At 47.9% G+C, this 18,028-nt stretch overlaps 1 protein-coding gene across 1 annotated transcript; it reads right to left on the reverse strand.

Annotated features, from left to right (window-relative positions):
* Window positions 1–5,397: 5,397 nt before the first annotated feature.
* Window positions 5,398–10,311, reverse strand: LOC134036665 (5-demethoxyubiquinone hydroxylase, mitochondrial-like). The gene is made up of 6 exons (XM_062481700.1): window positions 10,120–10,311; window positions 9,314–9,495; window positions 8,087–8,201; window positions 7,699–7,838; window positions 6,053–6,121; window positions 5,398–5,863 (listed from the first exon to the last, which is right to left on the reverse strand). Exons 1-6 carry the CDS (start codon window positions 10,208–10,210, stop codon window positions 5,786–5,788), a joined length of 675 nt encoding a protein of 224 aa, XP_062337684.1. The 5' UTR covers window positions 10,211–10,311; the 3' UTR covers window positions 5,398–5,785.
* Window positions 10,312–18,028: the final 7,717 nt, after the last annotated feature.

An 18,028-nucleotide genomic window follows, 5' to 3' on the forward strand; every position in this document is an offset into this window, starting at 1 on the left:
AGAGAGAGAGAAAGAGGGAGAGAGAGAGAGAGGGAGAGAGAGAGGGAGAGAGAGAGAGGGAGAGAGAGATAAAGAAGGGGAGTGGGTATCAACAGTCCTCCCTCCTGCAGCCTCTTAAAGAGACAGGTACATTATTATAATATACACATGCTAGAGACCAGGGGCTCCATATTGAGAGGTAGTTTGAAAAAATGAAAGTGGCTGAGATCTAATCATGTCTGTCATTACATACAAATGAATCCGCCGAATTTAACCACTTTTTGCTTAAACATGTTTCACATCAACGGCATGTCAAATGAATGTTCTGAATGTGCGTTCCAAACTTCTATGTGTCAAGCTCACATAACACATCAGAACATCAAAGTCGTACAACACATGAACTATTTCGACTTGTGACTTTTGTTTCTGAAACGTTTACTTGCTATATGTGGTAATGTAACCACATACCCATGTGTTACACGTCACCTCCACCGCCCCATCATGTTATGGGCCACGTGTGGATAATAAGTGCATTCACTCTTCCCTACAGCTAGCGAGACGGCACTGTATCACTTGAGTCCTCCGACTCGTCACAATGAACTGAAAACCATTTGCATAGTCAGAGACAAATCTCCCACAATAGTCCAGTGTTTCTGTAGAGCCCTCCGCTTCACTTGCCTCTCGGAGCAGGACAGTAGACTGTACTATATCTCAAAGTCGAAACACCCTCTGCATTGTGCTTTTCTCGTCACTATTATTCATTGTCTCCGTTTGAGTATGTAGTGCTGAGGCATGGCCGTGTGCCATGCATCCTTAGTTGACTTCCACCAATAATCACTTGGAAGTATTTCGACTGGTATATAAGCATTTGACGGCGTTTGCAAATAGCCATTGAGTCAGTCTTGGATTATAGTTAGGATCATTACATCAAGTTTCCAGTCTTTATGTGTGTGGCCCCCCTTCCCCTGTCCACGGTGGCCCCCCTTCCCCTGTCCACGGTGGCCCCCCTTCCCCTGTCCACGGTGGCCCCCTTCCCCTGTCCACGGTGGCCGCCCTTCCCCTGTCCACGGTGGCCCCCCTTCCCCTGTCCACGGTGGCCCCCCTTCCCCTGTCCACGGTGGCCCCCTTCCCCTGTCCACAGTGGCCCCCCTTCCCCTGTCCACGGTGGCCCCCTTCCCCTGTCCACGGTGGCCCCCTTCCCCTGTCCACGGTGGCCCCCCTTCCCCTGTCCACGGTGGCCCCCTTCCCCTGTCCACGGTGGCCCCCCTTCCCCTGTCCACGGTGGCCCCCTTCCCCTGTCCACAGTGGCCCCCCTTCCCCTGTCCACGGTGGCCCCCCTTCCCCTGTCCACGGTGGCCCCCTTCCCCTGTCCACGGTGGCCCCCTTCCCCTGTCCACGGTGGCCCCCCTTCCCCTGTCCACGGTGGCCCCCTTCCCCTGTCCACGGTGGCCCCCTTCCCCTGTCCACGGTGGCCCCCTTCCCCTGTCCACGGTGGCCTGTGGTCTGTTACATAGGATGCCATAGTCTGCCTAACAGGTCTGGAAGCCATGAGAGAGAAAGGGGGGTGGGCGGGGCAAAGAAACAAGCCTGAATATTGTGTGTTATAACTTCCTGTTCAGGCAGGAAGTTATAACACACTTTATTGTGAGGAGGCAACTAGGAAGAAGTGATGCCCATTTCTGCAGTGGTACTGGAGCCCTGTTTGAGTGCAGGAGAGTTCCTGGTGTTAAAAAGAGCGCCCTGGCCCTGTCAACTGTCAAGACTGCGTGATAAACGCTGGGGCTGACTGACAGCTCTAAGGTCTCCAAGTCTCCTGCATGAACCAGCTCGGCCCCATTTGAATGTAGCCAAAGTGTATGCAATGGCCGGAGATAAGCAGGCCTGTGTTTGCTGATGAACAGCTGAGAAGTTGCTGATGAACACTGGAAGACACTTCAGTGTACCGTCATGGCTGCTTTGGTGGTGTGTGTTTTCACAGCAATCATTTACACACACACACACACACACAGAGAGAGACGCACTAGGTCTCTCTGACACACACACACATGCCCGTGCACGCACAAGTACCCCCCCAAAAAATACACACCATCTTCGCCCATTGTCCCAGCAACATACATATTACAATACATCACTGCCATTTATAGCATCATCAAACAGGAAGTGCTTTTGGTCATGTGACAGGAAAACAGGAAGGTGAGACGCGCAGTATGTGTTCCCTAATCTGTTCAACAGTGTTTGAAAAAGCACAAGTTACATTTTAAATGACGGGGTCGAATGTTTGGAGGTTGACTGTGGTCACAACAGTGAGGTTTGGGGATTTGAAATGCTTATGCTTACGCCAATTGCATTTCACATCTAATGTGTTGGCATCACTTGGCAAATCAACTGCATTACTAGTCGACTGACCATTAGTTGTACACAATGTAGATAGTGTGTACTGTACCCTTGCATAGGACTAGGTATCCATTCCAACACAGTATCAGCCCTGCTCCCCATCACATGAGGGGCGTATGGTGTGGGCGAGCCTTCTGGCTAGGTGGCGGTTGTGGAAACTCTTAACAGGCTTTTTCCTCTTCGAACAGACCGGCCCTTCTAAATCACTACTGAACGGGGGATGTGGGTCATAATGACCTCAGTGATAGATGTTGCTTCTGACCTAAGGGGGGGGCGAGGGAGGGAGGGAGGGAGGGAGGGAGGGGGGGGGGGGAGGGAGGGAGGGAGGGAGGGGGGGGGGAGGGGGGGGGGGGGGGGGGGAGGGAGGGAGGGAGGGGGGGGGGAGGGAGGGATGTCCTGGTAATGAGAAAGTATTAATGATTCTACGGATGAGGGCCTCCATCACCGCTAGTAGAGCCTTCTGTAGGATCCATGTTTATTATTATTATAACGTATTATTATTACGTATCTGCTGAGAGTCCGATTGGTGAGAGTCTAGGGGGTTGTTCCCCGTTAGGAACGGGGAGTGGAGATGTTTTAACGATATTCCTTTCATGTTTATTCACCATAACGCATGACAGTCTCCGTTGTGTATCGCTAAAACATTTCAATGCTCCTCTTTCACTAATGCAAATTTAATAGGTCAACTGTTGCCAGCACTGAGGAGAATAACTGGCTTTGACATTTTACATTTCCCATGAGCCCTCACTTCCCAGACGGCTTTTTATAGACCAGACCAGTTCCATGTCAACGGCGAGTTTTACAAATCCACTTTGAAAACGGTTAAGGAGTGATAAGCACCTCTCCAGTCCATTTAACTCTTTAAGGATGGACAACTAAGACAACGTGTCCGATATAACCCCACACTCAAAACGTGTCTCCAAGGACTAACCAACATTTTGGCGGGAACGATGTGACTGAGTGATTTCGGAGTTCGGAGTTACATGTTTGGAAACGAGGGTTGCATCACGTTTCGGCAGCAGGCTGTGGACGGGGCTGTTAGAGACCTCCCCTCGTCTCTCTGCTGAAGAGCTAACCCAAACACACACTCCCCAACACAGTGTATACAGTAGAGGGATCAGGTTACCAATACTCAGTGTGTGTGTGTGAGAGAGAGAGAGAGAGAGAGAGAGAGAGAGAGAGAGAGAGAGAGAGAGAGAGAGAGAGAGAGAGAGAGAGAGAGAGAGAGAGAGAGAGAGAGAGAGAGAGAGAGAGAGAGAGAGAGGAGACAGAAAGAAAAATAAATAGTTGATATAGAATGAGATAGTTGTGTGGTGTGTGTGTGTGTGTGTGTGTGTGAGTGTCTGTTGGCTCCCTGGGAGTTCAGCCCTGCTGTTTCCCGCTGGGACGGGGCACCTTGGGAACGGATGGCACAGGGATGAGGTCATGAGAAACACTGGCGAGGACAGACTCCCTGTAGCCCATCTAGAGCAGCCCGGCCCAGCTGCTGGTTCCCTGTCTCACCCCCCCCCACACCCTGCCTGTCTCACCTACCGTCTGACAGTCTCACCCCCCCCACACACACACACACCCTGCCTGTCTCACCTACCATCTGTCAGTCTCACCCCCCCACACCCTGCCTGTCTCACCTACCATCTGTCAGTCTCACCCCCCCCACACCCTGCCTGTCTCACCTACCATCTGTCAGTCTCACCCCACCCACACCCTGTCTCACCTACCGTCTGTCAGTCTCACCCCACCCACACCCTGCTTGTCTCACCTACCGTCTGTCAGTCTCACCCCCCCCACACCCTGCCTGTCTCACCTACCGTCTGGCAGTCTCACCCCCCCCACACCCTGCCTGTCTCACCTACCGTCTGTCAGTCTCACCCCCCCCACACCCTGCCTGTCTCACCTACCGTCTGTCAGTCTCACCCCCCCCACACCCTGCCTGTCTAACCTACCGTCTGTCAGTCTCACCCCCCCCACACCCTGCCTGTCTCACCTACCGTCTGGCAGTCTCACCCCCCCACACCCTGCCTGTCTCACCTACTGTCTGTCAGTCTCACCCCCTCTCTGTCTATGCCTGTCACCCTCTAACTCACTCTGTTCATATCAGTCACACCACGCTCCTAAATGCTACCAATGCCACCTACTGCAGAGGTATGTCCCTGCATGTCACTGTTCGGTATGTGTTGTGCAGTGTGGTCATCAAGGAACTCTCTCTCTCACCCCCCCCCCCTCCTCTCTCACCCCCCCCCCCCCCCCTCCCCACCACCATGAGATTGAGTCTCCAAACATCACAGCCAGGCATTTCTGCTATGACAAGCTTTTTTCCATTTCTAGATAAACCCTGTGGCATACTGAGCCACTGAGGCAGTTTGTCACAACAGAAGGCCCGAGGTAGCAGCTGTATGGAAGGGGCTCCTCTGAGACCGTTTGTCTGTCCTTAGCATCAATTAACTTTACTACTAAATCTACTTTAATGTCCTGCAGGTGAACTTATCCTGGGCCTCCAAGCTACTGCACCACACAACACTCACACAAGTACATAGATCATACGTGTACAGGCAGAGCTTGCTTCAATTCACATGTTGAGTGTGAGACTGTAGTTCTGTAAGTAAGGAAAGGCAATTTAAAAAGTCAAAAGAATGAACTAATAAAACCAGATCAAATCAAAGCAGTGGTTCTGGAAGAGTCAACCTGGAAGAGTGCTTGTGACAGACTAGTGCCTGAATACACGGCTGTTAAAACTGCCATAATTAGAGGGGTTTCCGAATAAATGTCATGAACGCAGTCTGAACAATGAGTATTATTTGTGACAGACGATAGTTGTTGATGATGGTATATTGGAGGTCAGTGCTCCTGTTGTTTCCCAATCACAGCAGATGATGCTGTTATACTGCCCTCTTGTGGTCCTCCAACAGCATCGCTACCCTCCCCGAATCTGCTCAACAGAAACCCACAATATCTCCTACTATACCAAGCGCAGTGAGGGTATAGTATACAGAAGTGAAGCTACACAGAAACACCACGATTCAAAGCTAAAACAAATATCAGTTTATTACCGTTGTTGCGTTGTTACTTTACATATTTGTCTAAAAAGAACCACGATCCTTCAATCAATGACACAAACATAACAATGTCACGGACATGACAACCATGGAAAACTCCCAGAAATCATGCTGCTTTCGAAACGTTCTTTGGATTCAAACCCATTGGGATGTGTGTCCTATCGGGTTCGCTGACAGCAGGGAGGAAGAGCGAGGATTTTGAGACCCTGAATGGGCCCTTCTGCCTTCCTTTTTCCTTCTCTTGAACATGACTGGTGAGGTATGAACATGCGCTCCTCTACTGTGCAAAGCTCTGTTCGCTTTGGGCATCGAGGAAAAGTTCTGTTATAAAGTTCTGTTGGTTTGTAGAAATGGAGGAGCTAGATTCGCTCCGAAGCATAGATTGCTGCTTTGCATCCGGCCTGTATGACGTTCTTTAGAAGCCAATAGCCTGGTACCTAGAGCAGGGACAGCGAAAGAAAGTCGCCGATGAAAAATAACCTCAAGACTTAACATCAACTCAACATGCTCAACGACACGTCAACCAACCTCAACACTGGGCTGAAAGCGTCGTTAATTCCAAAGCGTTTTAGAGTTTGTAAGAGTTACATAACTCTGTTTGTGGCGTGTGCACGGTGCAAACTCACTGATTCAGCGTCGTGTTCCAGCGCAGTGTCATGGTGGGCCATCTCGTCGTCACGGAGATCTTTAATCAGCTAGAGCAGAGGCACAGCCAGGGGCTCCGGTCACCACAGGATCATGCCAAAACTGAATCTATACATACTGTGTGTGTGGTGGGGGTGGGGGGTGGGTGTCAGATGGCTGAGCGGTTAGGGAGTCGGGCTATTAATCAGAAGGTTGTTGGTTCGCTTCCCGGCCGTGCCAAATGACGTTGTGTCCTTGGGCAAGGCACTTCGCCCTACTTGCATTCTCGGGGAGAATGTCCCTGTACTTACTGTAAGTCGCTCTGGATAAGAGAGTCTGCTAAATGACTCAAATGTAAATGTAAAAATGTGTAGACCTGGACTCTCTGGGACATCGACCCTCATCTGGGGTACATAGAAACAAGCGGTAACTAGGGTGAGACCTTCATACTTTCGTCTGTGGCCGCCAATTATAATCTGGAACGTTTTATTGTACATTTGTATTTCTTCGTTTTTTAGAGATGGTAGAAAGTGGAAAGCTGGTGGGGTCTGAAAAGTGCTTGTTGTTGTTGTAGCTTTAGCGTACTCTACAAGGGCACTGTCTAAGTTGACACTCTCCTGCTAATGCCCCCGGTAGTATTTCTAGACACAGCAACACGCAATGTGCGTGTGAGTTTACTTGTGTGAGTACAGGGAGGAACACAAGGTGAATCTCTTGCCAAATGGATCAGAAGGTTGCACTGTGTGCCCCTGTGCATCAGCACTGCAACGCTTGCGTCGTCCGTGTACATACACTCACAAAATATTTAGGATGATTTTAATTATAACAAAATTATTTTACTACTATGATATGCTTTGATACAATATATATTCATGTAATATGGTAGTTATGTATTGACATTATAAGAGTGTTATTAACCTACTTATTAGGAGGGAGGGAGTCAGGTGGCTGAGCGTTGTGGGATTCGGGCTTGTAATCAGAAGGTCGCTGGTTCGATTCCCGGCCGTGTCAAATGACGTTGTGTCCTTGGGCAAGGCACTTCACCCTACTTGCCTCTGGGGGAATGTCCCTGTACTTACTGTAAGTCGCTCTGGATAAGAGCGTCTGCTAAATGACTAAATGTAAATGTTATTACACACGAGCTGTGTTTAACGTTTTGGTGTGTTTTTTTAAGTGAAGCTTCCACATTGGTCACAAATACACTCTGTACGTCACTTACAATTCCCAAGCATGTGTCAGATTCAATTATGTAAGTGTCATGTGACTTCGGTCTATGGGACTGTCACTTTGGTGTTAGATTCTATCTGTGTGTGATGAGTGTGACTAGCAGGGGGATGATGATAGGGTGTCTGTGTGTCTGTGTGTGTGAGAGACACACAAACACACAGACACACAGAGCAGGAGTGTTTGTGCATATGTGTGAGAGAGTCAGTGAGTGAGTGACCTAGAGTTTGTATGACAGATAGTGTGAGTGAGTGTGTGTGAGTGAATAAGTGAATGAGTGAGTGTGTGAGTGTGTGTGAGTGTCTGTGTGTGTGTGTGAGTGAATAAGTGAATGAGTGAGTGTGTGTGTGTGTGTGAGAGAGTGTGTGAGTGAGTGTGTATGTAAGTGTGTGTGTGTGTGTGTGTGTGTGTGTGTGGGCCTCACCAGCAGCAGCTTAGTGTACTTCTCTGGGTCTGCCTCCATGAGTTCTCTGATCTGACTGTTGTAGTGCTCTGACACGCTCTCCTCCACTGCTGCGGTGCACGCCATCGCCCCCTCCTTCCCTAGCAGGGCAGAGGATGCTCCTACACACACACACACACACACACACGTTTGTTTTTATCCCAGTGGGTCCCTACCATTCACTTTCATTTGAAACTGTGTTCTCTCTAACCACTAACCCCTAACTCTTAATGTCATTCTAAACCCAACACCAAATCTAACCCTAAAACCCTCTGAAAAAAGCATTGGAAGTTGTGGAGCCCTTGATCCCCACCGAGGTGGTTAGACCGGCTGAGATCCCCGGCAGGGATGCTGACGGTGGGCCTCTTACCCAGGGCGAAGCCAGCGATGTCCCACAGAGGCAGCAGGGCAGTGGGCCGGACGCGGTGCTCCCCCAGGATCTCATGGAACGTCTGCAGGTGGCCTTTCTCCTGTTCCCACATCTCCTGCAGGGAGAGGGACGTGCGACCATTACAACACTAGATCCTCTCCTGCAGGGAGAGGGACGTGCGACCATTACAACACTAGATCACCTCCTGCAGGGAGAGGGATGTGCGACCATTACAACACTAGATCACCTCCTGCAGGGAGAGGGACGTGCGACCATTACAACACTAGATCACCTCCTGCAGGGAGAGGGACGTGCGACCATTACAACACTAGATCATCTCCTGCAGGGAGAGGAATGTGCGACCACTACAACACTAGATCACCTCCTGCAGGGAGAGGGACGTGCGACCATTACAACACTAGATCCTCTCCTGCAGGGAGAGGGACGTGCGACCATTACAACACTAGATCATCTCCTGCAGGGAGAGGGACGTGCGACCATTACAACACTAGATCATCTCCTGCAGGGAGAGGGACGTGCGACCATTACAACACTAGATCATCTCCTGCAGGGAGAGGGACGTGCGACCATTACAACACTAGATCATCTCCTGCAGGGAGAGGGACGTGCGACCATTACAACACTAGATCACCTCCTGCAGGGAGAGGGACGTGCGACCATTACAACACTAGATCAGTATTTTGTGTTCAGCTTACTGTCTTTGGACTGGCTTAAGAGTGTGTGGAGGGGGGTTATAGACCACAGCACCAGACCCTCTCAGGAGGGGTACAAGGGTAGAAAGTCCAAGGGGCTGAAAAGTTTGCACTGCATGTGTGTTTTACTCTCACCACACTAGAACTTGGAGATATTTATTTATATATACTATGACTTGGTTTAGAAAACGTGATTTTTGGTGGGGAATCAAACCCAGAATAGCGAGCGGGCCGTTTCCAGAGCCTCGAGGCCAGCTGGGCTATCACCTGGGCTATCTCCTGGGCTATCACCTGGGCTAGAGGCCAGCTCGGCTATCACCTGGGCTATCACCTGGGCTATCACCTGGGCTATCACCTGGGCTAGAGGCCAGCTGGGCTATCACCTGGGCTATCACCTGGGCTATCACCTGGGCTAGAGGCCAGCTGGGCTATCACCTGGGCTATCACCTGGGATATCACCTGGGACATCACCTGGGCTATCACCTGGGCTATCACCTGGGCCAGGACCGTCTACCTGTATGATGGTTCGTGCTGATGTCTTCCTCAGCACGGCCATCTGTCCGGCGTAGATGCGGCTAGCGCCGAACTCCCCGGCGTGGTCCACGCGCAGCATGCGGTGCAGCATGGCCCGCTCCTCGACGTCCAGCTCCGCGGGTAGAACGCCATGGTGACACGACGCTCCGAGAGACACTACAGCTGGGGTAGACACACCATGACACGGGGACACCATGACACGGGGACATGACACCATGACACAGGGACACCATGAAACAGGGACTAGCTTCTGGCCTTCGTCGTGTATGGCACAGTACAGTAAGTAATCATAATAATGTAATCGTATGTTCTTGAGGGGACACTTGTGGATTCAGCAGAATACAATGGGGATTACAGGACATGCAATTTTTGTAGTTCTAAGAAGAGCTTGCGGCTGTTATATTGCATCTAGCCCAGGATGCTTAGATGGAATCATTAACCACTGATTTAACGAGTTATATGAAACTACAGTAAACCATTGTCAATAGGTTTTCAGATTGCCTTCTAATCCTCAATCGAACCAAGGCTGCCCACTGAATTGACCCTAAATTGACATGACATATTTTCTATGGCATCACCACAACCATTCATTCAGGTGATCCCCACTTTTAATCATTTGATAGCTGCTCAAAATAAACACAAAAACTAAGGGTCAAACTATTATAGTGATATCAAGCATGCTCTTTACAAACTGTACAAACTTATGCTGACAGGTCATGCTGCTGCTAAAGCAGTATGCAATGCCGTGCAGTGTTATGACATCTGTTATGAAACGGAATTGCTTACCTTGGTCATTTGAGCAAAGTTGCCGTGTTGGACAAAACGCCCAAACTGCTGATTTGCTTATTAATACGCGCGGTTTCAGAACCTTGTGCATTTTGGGGTAACTTAGGGGGTACAATACTTCTTAATATGTCATTGAATTGACAGCAACACAGCAGCGCCTGAGACAGCTGCTGTAGCGCAACAGAAAGTGAGGCGCTTGTTAGTGACGTCGCGATAGAACGATGAGTGAGCCTGAGCAAAGAACTCTTGGCCTGAGCTAGAAGTCTTGACTTCTGAATGGAAACCAAATGTTGGCATTTGAAAATAATTGACTTTATGGTAAGAAATGGTGGATAGGTGTGCTTGGTAGGAATACGCATTTCACATTTTATGCCTCCACTTTGTTGCCATGTCAACTGAGTCATGTGGTGCCATGAAAAAGTAATCCACACGTCTTTGTGTGCAGAAACAAACCTAGGAAAGTTTAATATTAATAATAAGCTTAACCTTCTACATCATAGGATTGCACTGATCATTTCTAATCAAAGTTTTGTCTAAATCAGTTTTGAAAAACAGGGGGCAGTCTTGGGCTCAAAAGTATTCTGTTGATGTGACTGTGGAAAGGATGTCTCTGACACTCACTCAGTTATGATTCTCTCTCTCACACACACACACACACACACACACACACACACACACTCTCACACACACACACACACACACACACACACACACTCACACACACTCTCACACACACACACTCACACACACTCTCACACACACACACACGAGCATAAGCATGGCACCCCTGTCATTTTATCATCTCTAGAGCTTATCATTTATCATCTCCCGTATTAATATTTCCTCCTTTTGGTGTAGCACCAACCCTACCTTGTCCAGTTGAATCAAACATCTGGTAACCAACTATTTATCAATGGAATCATGTTGGTTCAGGGCTCAATCCAACACTGTGGTTCCCCAAATAGGTCCTGACTCATTTCTATGATTTCTGGTCTTGTACGTCACTCAAGTACTGTCTAGCTTTTAATTGTGTTCAGGTAAAGTGAACCAACATTGTCTGTACACACGTGTATAGCTTACTGTCTGGAAACATTCCTGTTGCTTCATATTGACCGGAGGCATGCGAGCCCAAACCATTTATGGGTTAACCACATGGTTAACCACCGCTGATACGGTCGGCTTGCCCCTTTTTTGAGGCACCTCAAACATTGTTATTGTTATGACTGAGGCTACAGTTAATTATTTATTACATAAGTTCACAGGTGCCACAACCCTCACTGTGCTCTTGAGGGAAAGGGTGGTTCTTATTTGTGGTGAGAGAGAGAGAGGGAGGGGGAGAGAGAGAAAGAGAGAGCGAGCGAGAAGAAGGCCGGAGGGGAGGGGCCGGAGGGGGGGGGGGGGCGCCGCAATTTGAAACACCGGCCTCCCCACCATCGGTATGGCGGTCTGCTCAATGTTGATTGTCTTGGTGTTACACAACATTCGGTCTCCCTGCCAGAAGTTGTGTTCTCCTGGGGCAGACTGGGCAGAGAGCATGCTGGGTAACATAAGCTAAGGAAGACTGTTTAGACTACTCGACTGGGTTGGAGTGGGTTTCCTTCTTTTATCCTTAAACAAGCAACGTTATGCAAGTGTAGCCAATGTGAATTGATGACCTCACTCCTCGGGTGTGAGGTCATCCAGCCGGGCCAGCAGAGAGAGCCAGCTCGATAGCACTCGTAAGTCAGAGGACCCGAGTTTGAGTACTATCGAGGGGTAGGATCAGGGGGAAGCGACACTGAAGAGAGACTGTTAGACAAGGAGGAACAAGCTGAAACGTAGACGTTGATATTGACACGGACAAATGATACAGGCCTTTCTACAGGCTGCCCATAATGTAGTAGCCAGTCCTACTCTAGGTAAAAACTTGCATGTGACAGTCTGGAAAGTCATAGAATTGCTTGATGGTCAACAGAGCATTTGTGTTGATAGTAACTGCTGAAGGGTACCACTTTATATGTTTGTGGTCCCTGTCTGAAGACAAGCCGTTTCTCCACTTTTGGTACGCGACAACCAGAGTTACCGCCGCCACGAACTTGAGAGAATTATCCAGTTATACAATCGCTTTGTGTTCAACTCAAATATTGTAGTTACGGAGAGGAAATGTTTCAAATGGTATCATGCTGCCTCTCTGGCTGCTTATCATGGAGATTTTTTCTCATTTACCAAGTCTATTTCAAGATACAAGTACCTACATTATCTGACTGAGATGAAAGACTGAACAACTCTTGGTGGACAGTTGTATCAACAGACAGCTCATGCCGTAGTTAAGCTTTGGTCTGACTCAAGCGGTGGCGAACACGCTTCCTCGGGGGGGGGGAGGTTTTTCCAAAATGGGGCCTTTCAAAACAGCCTGGCAACATAACAAAGGAAGGATCTGTCCATCTGTACATGCCACGGTAACTTCTCACCAAGCAAATTCCGCCAGGGTTTGTCAAAGGCGGCTTCAACCATACCTTTGAGAACAGTTCTATGAAAGCAGGTGCAGGGTTTATTTGAGGTCACTACTTACAGTCGATACGGAGGCACTTCAGAGCACAACTAGGTAGGGTATTTGTCTCTCAGATGTTAATCACCTCAGTCTACGATACGAATGTTGCCCTTAGTCAACTAACATTCCCATATGCAGTCTAAGCTTTTGAAGATAAATACTGGAATTCTGAATGCCTAACACCGTGTTTTGACAAATTCATTAAAAAAAATATATATATTTTACATCTATAGCCATCCATGTCAATTTTCCTATTTCTTTCAAAATAACAGATGCTTTATGTTGTAATTAATCATTGTTAAGGTACAAATGTTGGTTGGGATATACAAAAAGAGAAATTGTTAACACGTTAGAAAGAAAGAAGATTCCCACCGAAAGATCCCACCCTTTGGTGACCTTTTTGGTGACATTTATAGAACTGATGTTGTTGTTCTAAACACTAAAAACTGTCTCCCTCAAGACTTTTTTTTTGTACATGAACCTCTGCTTTTTCCCACTCGCTGTTTAAGATGACAACAGAGGATAAATCTTGTGCAGGTTGGGCTCACCACAGTCTCATACTTGGCGTTACCTTGGTAACAGCCCACACTCCTGACCTCCTGCAGTCACTCATCGACACTTTCATTCTTTGCAAGTCCTTCCTGAAGTAAATAACCCCTAAATTTCCATTTATCCATTTATCCAAAGCGACTTACAAGAAAGAGCTTTACAAAAGTGCATAGGTCAATGATCATAGTCAACAAAAAGCTGTCATTATAACATTGTTTTCATTTCAGAAAATGTTGAGCAAAAAATAAATGAAGACATAAGACCTTTGATAAATTTCTTTCGATACATGCAATAAAGTTGGATCCAACTATATGTGGCCTATTTTATTGGTCACTGTAAAAGTGTGCTAGCTGACTCAGTCCAGCTGAATGGAACAAGATCGCTATTGTTTCCGCGGATGTTGTTGTGAGTCTACAACTGATCGGTCTCTTCATCCACACGTCTGAAGACGACTACATCATCATCATTTGACCCGGTGCCAGCCTATCTACCTTAAGGCATGATGTTGGAATTTGAATCGTGTCAGACAGAGGGTAAACTGTGTCAAACCAGCCGACACACATGCAAAACATAGGCTTGTGGACATGAGCTCTTTTAACGTTCACTGCTAGCAAGCTAAACCACCCGTTTAGGCGAAGCTGTTTCCACGGACGCAGCAGGGCGTCCCACCACGCATGGATGGCTTCCACACATCCCAGTCTCAATCTTCTGGCCATGAGCCCTAACCTCTTGTTTACATGTCTCATTCCTAAAACGACTGAAATCCCCCTCTCCCCCGCCCCTCTCCCCCACCCCTCTCCCCCGCCCCTCTCCCCCGCCCCTCTCCCCCGCCCCTCTCCCCCACCCCTCTCCCCCACCCCTCTCCCCCACCCCTCTCCCCCGCCCCTCTCCCCCGCCCCTCTCCCCCACCCCTCTCCCCCACCCCTCTCCCCCACCCCTCTCCCCCACCCCTCTAACCTCTCTCCAACTCGTTGATTCTTTCCCTTCTGGGGTACGGTGCTATGTTTATTTGTCTCCCTGTCTGAGAATGCGAGGGGCAACAACAAAAAAATGACTGCATTATTGTGACCAGACTGTTAGTGGGTGTCTGCCAGAGAGACCAGGAGGAAAGAGGACTTCACCCAGCTTTGGTGCACAACAACTCAGCCACGGTGGCTTGGGACAGCCTGGCCCGCTGATGGAGGAGTGGTGGTGGTGGTGCCTGGGTTGTTCAGATGTTTGGGGCCAGAACGATTCTCTTACATAGTCTAGGTCCGGGCGTGTGACTGTGCATGCGCACGGGAGGGGGCGTTCAGTTTGTTAAAGAATGGGGTAGGGTCGATATGTGGAGGTTAGCGAGCCGGTCTGAATGAGCTTGGAAGGATGGACCCAGTCCAGCGTCATGGGAAAGATACAGAGAGAGAGAGAAGACCATAAGGAAGAATGGAGTTGAACAGAAAAACTGGGGAGAGAGAGAGAGCGTCAGAGATACATGGAAATGGGGGAAAAAGGGATGATGACAAAAGAGTGGAGAAGGCAGCCTAAGAGACAGCAACAGTGACCAGAGACACAAAGAAAGAAAGAAAGAAAGAAAGAAACCAGGACTATAGGAAGAGAGGGATCCTCAGTGGAGACATGAAGACTGGCCTTGAGGGCCTGGAAGCACTCAGAGCACAAACGTTTTATTTTTGGAGAAACAAGGGCATTGTTTATCCAACCACAAGCCTCCAAGTAGGTGTGGATAGGAATGTAAGATGGAGGACGTGTCCTATAGATGTTACTTTGCCGTATAGACCATTGAAACCATCTCTGGTTATCAGGTGAATGAGATAAGACTGGAGGGTTACACTAAATTAAATCACCAAGACCAAGTAGTGATGTCAGCTTACCTCAAAAACACCATGGTCAAATGCTAAGCATGTTCCAACACTGCCAAATCCTTTCATTGTCATTTATTTAATTCAGGGAATACAATAAACATGGTTCAGAACAGCGCAAACTGGGGTAAGATGAACACACCTGAAACACAAATATTTAAAGTGTTTGTATTTGGCTCAAGATTACCACCAAGTCAACTCAAGTGGCTCCAACATTTGGACCCAATCCTACCCCACTCAGTCCTGAACAGATCAAGCTGGCCTTAAAGTCAACGGTTGATGGCATGTGAACAAGGTAAATATAGAAAAACCCATTACCAGTAGAGAAGACTTTCAACTGATAGTTGAGGGGAAACACTTTACATTAAGGTGAAATTAATTGCATTGTAAGTACATAGTTTTACTTCTAGTAAAAACATTGTGGGTAAAAAGAAACGGTTATATAATTAAATTGTTTTACGTGGTGCAGTAGTTGTGTAAGAAGGTCCAGTATGTGGTAGATGTGTAAAATATTAGAGTTTGTAAAGGGGCTGTCAAAGGTTGTGACACCAAAACAAGATGAAACACTAGCAGAAATTCAAGCAAACTCTGCATTTACAAAAATCTTAAACATACTACAGGGCATTAAAATTGTGTTTTATTCACACTGGATGTCATATTTGGTGAGAATACATGTCAAATTATTGACAACAATAATTTGTTGTAAATTGTCATTTTGGAATGTTTTTAAGTATCTCCCCCAGGAGGTGGTTTAAATCAATGTCAAATTTCTTGTGTCAGATCCAAAACGGATGGAGATGTCTTGTCCTGTTGTTCCGGATATAACATGAGGGCATAGCAGGAGAGTGGACATGTAGCAGGGGGAAATCATTTTTAACATCCAGATGTGGGGAGCCATCATCATTTGGCAAGTCTTAACATGCCCGTCTGCCTAGTAGGGAGGAGAAAAGACCCTCTCCCAAACTGTGGGAGTTCATGGCTGTTTCTGTGAACGGATATTGTGTGGTCATTCACAGGTATTTGCATCTTAGTCATCGTGCACTCATATCTCTCTGCAATCTACATCTCTCTCTCTCTCTCTTTCTCTCTCTCTCTCTCTCTCTCTCTCTCTCTCTCTCTCTCTCACCTCCGTCTCCTTCCCTCTCTGGATCTACTTTGCTCTTCCTCGCTCTCTCCTTCCCCACCTCCGCCCATCTCTCTCTCACTCTATCACGCCCTTTTTTTATTTCAGGGTCAGGATCAGGGTCAGGAACTGAAGACTGTCCGTAAATGTTTTCTATGATGCTGATGTTGAAAATCCCCCTATCTGTTTAGACGGGTGTCCTGGTCCCTCTCATGGCTTCACCCCCAGACAGTTCTACTCCCTGGATCAGACTACGAGGAGCCCTCAAGACTAGCACCGTGTTGTTACTGGAAAGCCAAAGCGTCACGGCCTAACTCTCCTGGAATAAACAGGAGCGTATGGAAGCAGTTGCCTGATTTACGGCGTGTTTGTTCCTGTATCTTGCGGCTGAAGGGTACTGTACAGGGCCTTGACTTGAGGTTGAGACCCAAACGTTTGACCTGTCTTGCAAAGAGAAAGAGAGACAAACAGACAGACAGACAGACAGACAGACAGACAGACAGACAGAGAGGAAGGGACATCGAGAGAGAGACAGAGAGACAGAACAAAGAGACTGAGAGACTGAGAGACTGAGAGAGAGAGAGAGAGAGAGAGAGAGAGAGAGAGAGAGAGAGAGAGAGAGAGAGAGAGAGAGAGAGAGAGAGAGAGAGAGAGAGACAACTAACGGTACCCAGCAGTTCTTGGAATGCCGATGCCTAGAGTCACTCTAAGTCTCTCTCTCACACACACGCGCACACACACACAGGTTTACAAAAACAGACGACTGACTTGACTTGTTGCATTCCCCATGACAATGCCAGAGCAGTTATCTTGCATTAGTGCAAATGCATTTAAACCATTGGCTCGCTCACTGCATAATTGACACAGATCCATTTGATCTTTTCACAGGGATATTTACACACGTAATTGTGTAAATACCATGTACAGTATATTTACTCTATATCCCGCTATGCCATACTTCATGTTAGAGTGTGTTTTGTGTACATTGTGTGTATGTGTTTGTAAGGTGTATAATTGTAACATTGGCATCACATAGAACATTCAAATGAATGGATCGTTATCTAGCTCAACACACCTGATTCAAATGAATGGATCGTTATCTAGCTCAACACACCTGATTCAAATGAATGGATCGTTATCTAGCTCAGCAGAAGCCTGGTAACGACCCATTCATTTGAATCAGGTGTGTTGGGGCAGGGAATCATCTAGAACCAGCAGGGCAGGGGGTCCCTGAGGACCAGGGTTGAAGGCCACTACCCTAGTGAGACAGTTCAGTTCCCCTGTATCCACATGCAGTACACAATACTGCTGTAGACTCAGTCCAACACAGGGGTGGGCAACCCTGGTCCTCAGGAGCCACTGTCCTGCATGTTTCAGCTGTTTCCCTGCTCCAACACACCTGATTCAAATGAATGGTCATTACCAGGCTTCCACAGAGCTTGATAACAACCCATTCATTTGAAACAGGTGTGCTGGAGCAGGGAAACAGCTGAAACATGCAGGACAGCGGCTCCTGAGGACCAGGGTTGCCCACCTCTGGTCCAACAGTAGCTGCAGCACAGATCGGCATCATGGCACGATTATCAACTTTGAAGTTACATTTTGTTTAACCCTTGTGCTGCCTTCAGGTCATTGTGACCCACCTTTTGCACCATAACGGTGGGTCACAATGATCTGAAGGCAGCACAAGGGTTAATTTACCAAACTTTCCAGCTTGGTGTATTATAGCCCGGAGAATGTGCAATGTGGGAAGTTTGTGGTAAATTTGTGGTAGTTGTTTCTCAACAGTGCACATCTGAGGTGATGCATTAAATCAAAGACGTAGAACAGAGGCAAATCTAAACTCAGTAC

This window comes from Osmerus eperlanus, chromosome 2, assembly GCF_963692335.1.
Source record: "Osmerus eperlanus chromosome 2, fOsmEpe2.1, whole genome shotgun sequence".
NCBI classification, from domain to species: Eukaryota; Metazoa; Chordata; class Actinopteri; order Osmeriformes; family Osmeridae; genus Osmerus; species Osmerus eperlanus.

Bases quoted from the DNA above. Each gene is read 5' to 3' on its own strand.
- LOC134036665 (XM_062481700.1), bottom strand. From the start codon at position 10,210: ATGCACAAGGTTCTGAAACCGCGCGTATTAATAAGCAAATCAGCAGTT. The intron at 7,839-8,086 runs GTAAGAGGCCCA...GTGTGTGTGTAG, and splicing joins CATCGCTGGCTTCGCCCTGG to GAGCATCCTCTGCCCTGCTA. The intron at 5,864-6,052 runs GTGAGTTTGCAC...TCCCTGCTCTAG, and splicing joins TGGAACACGACGCTGAATCA to GTACCAGGCTATTGGCTTCT.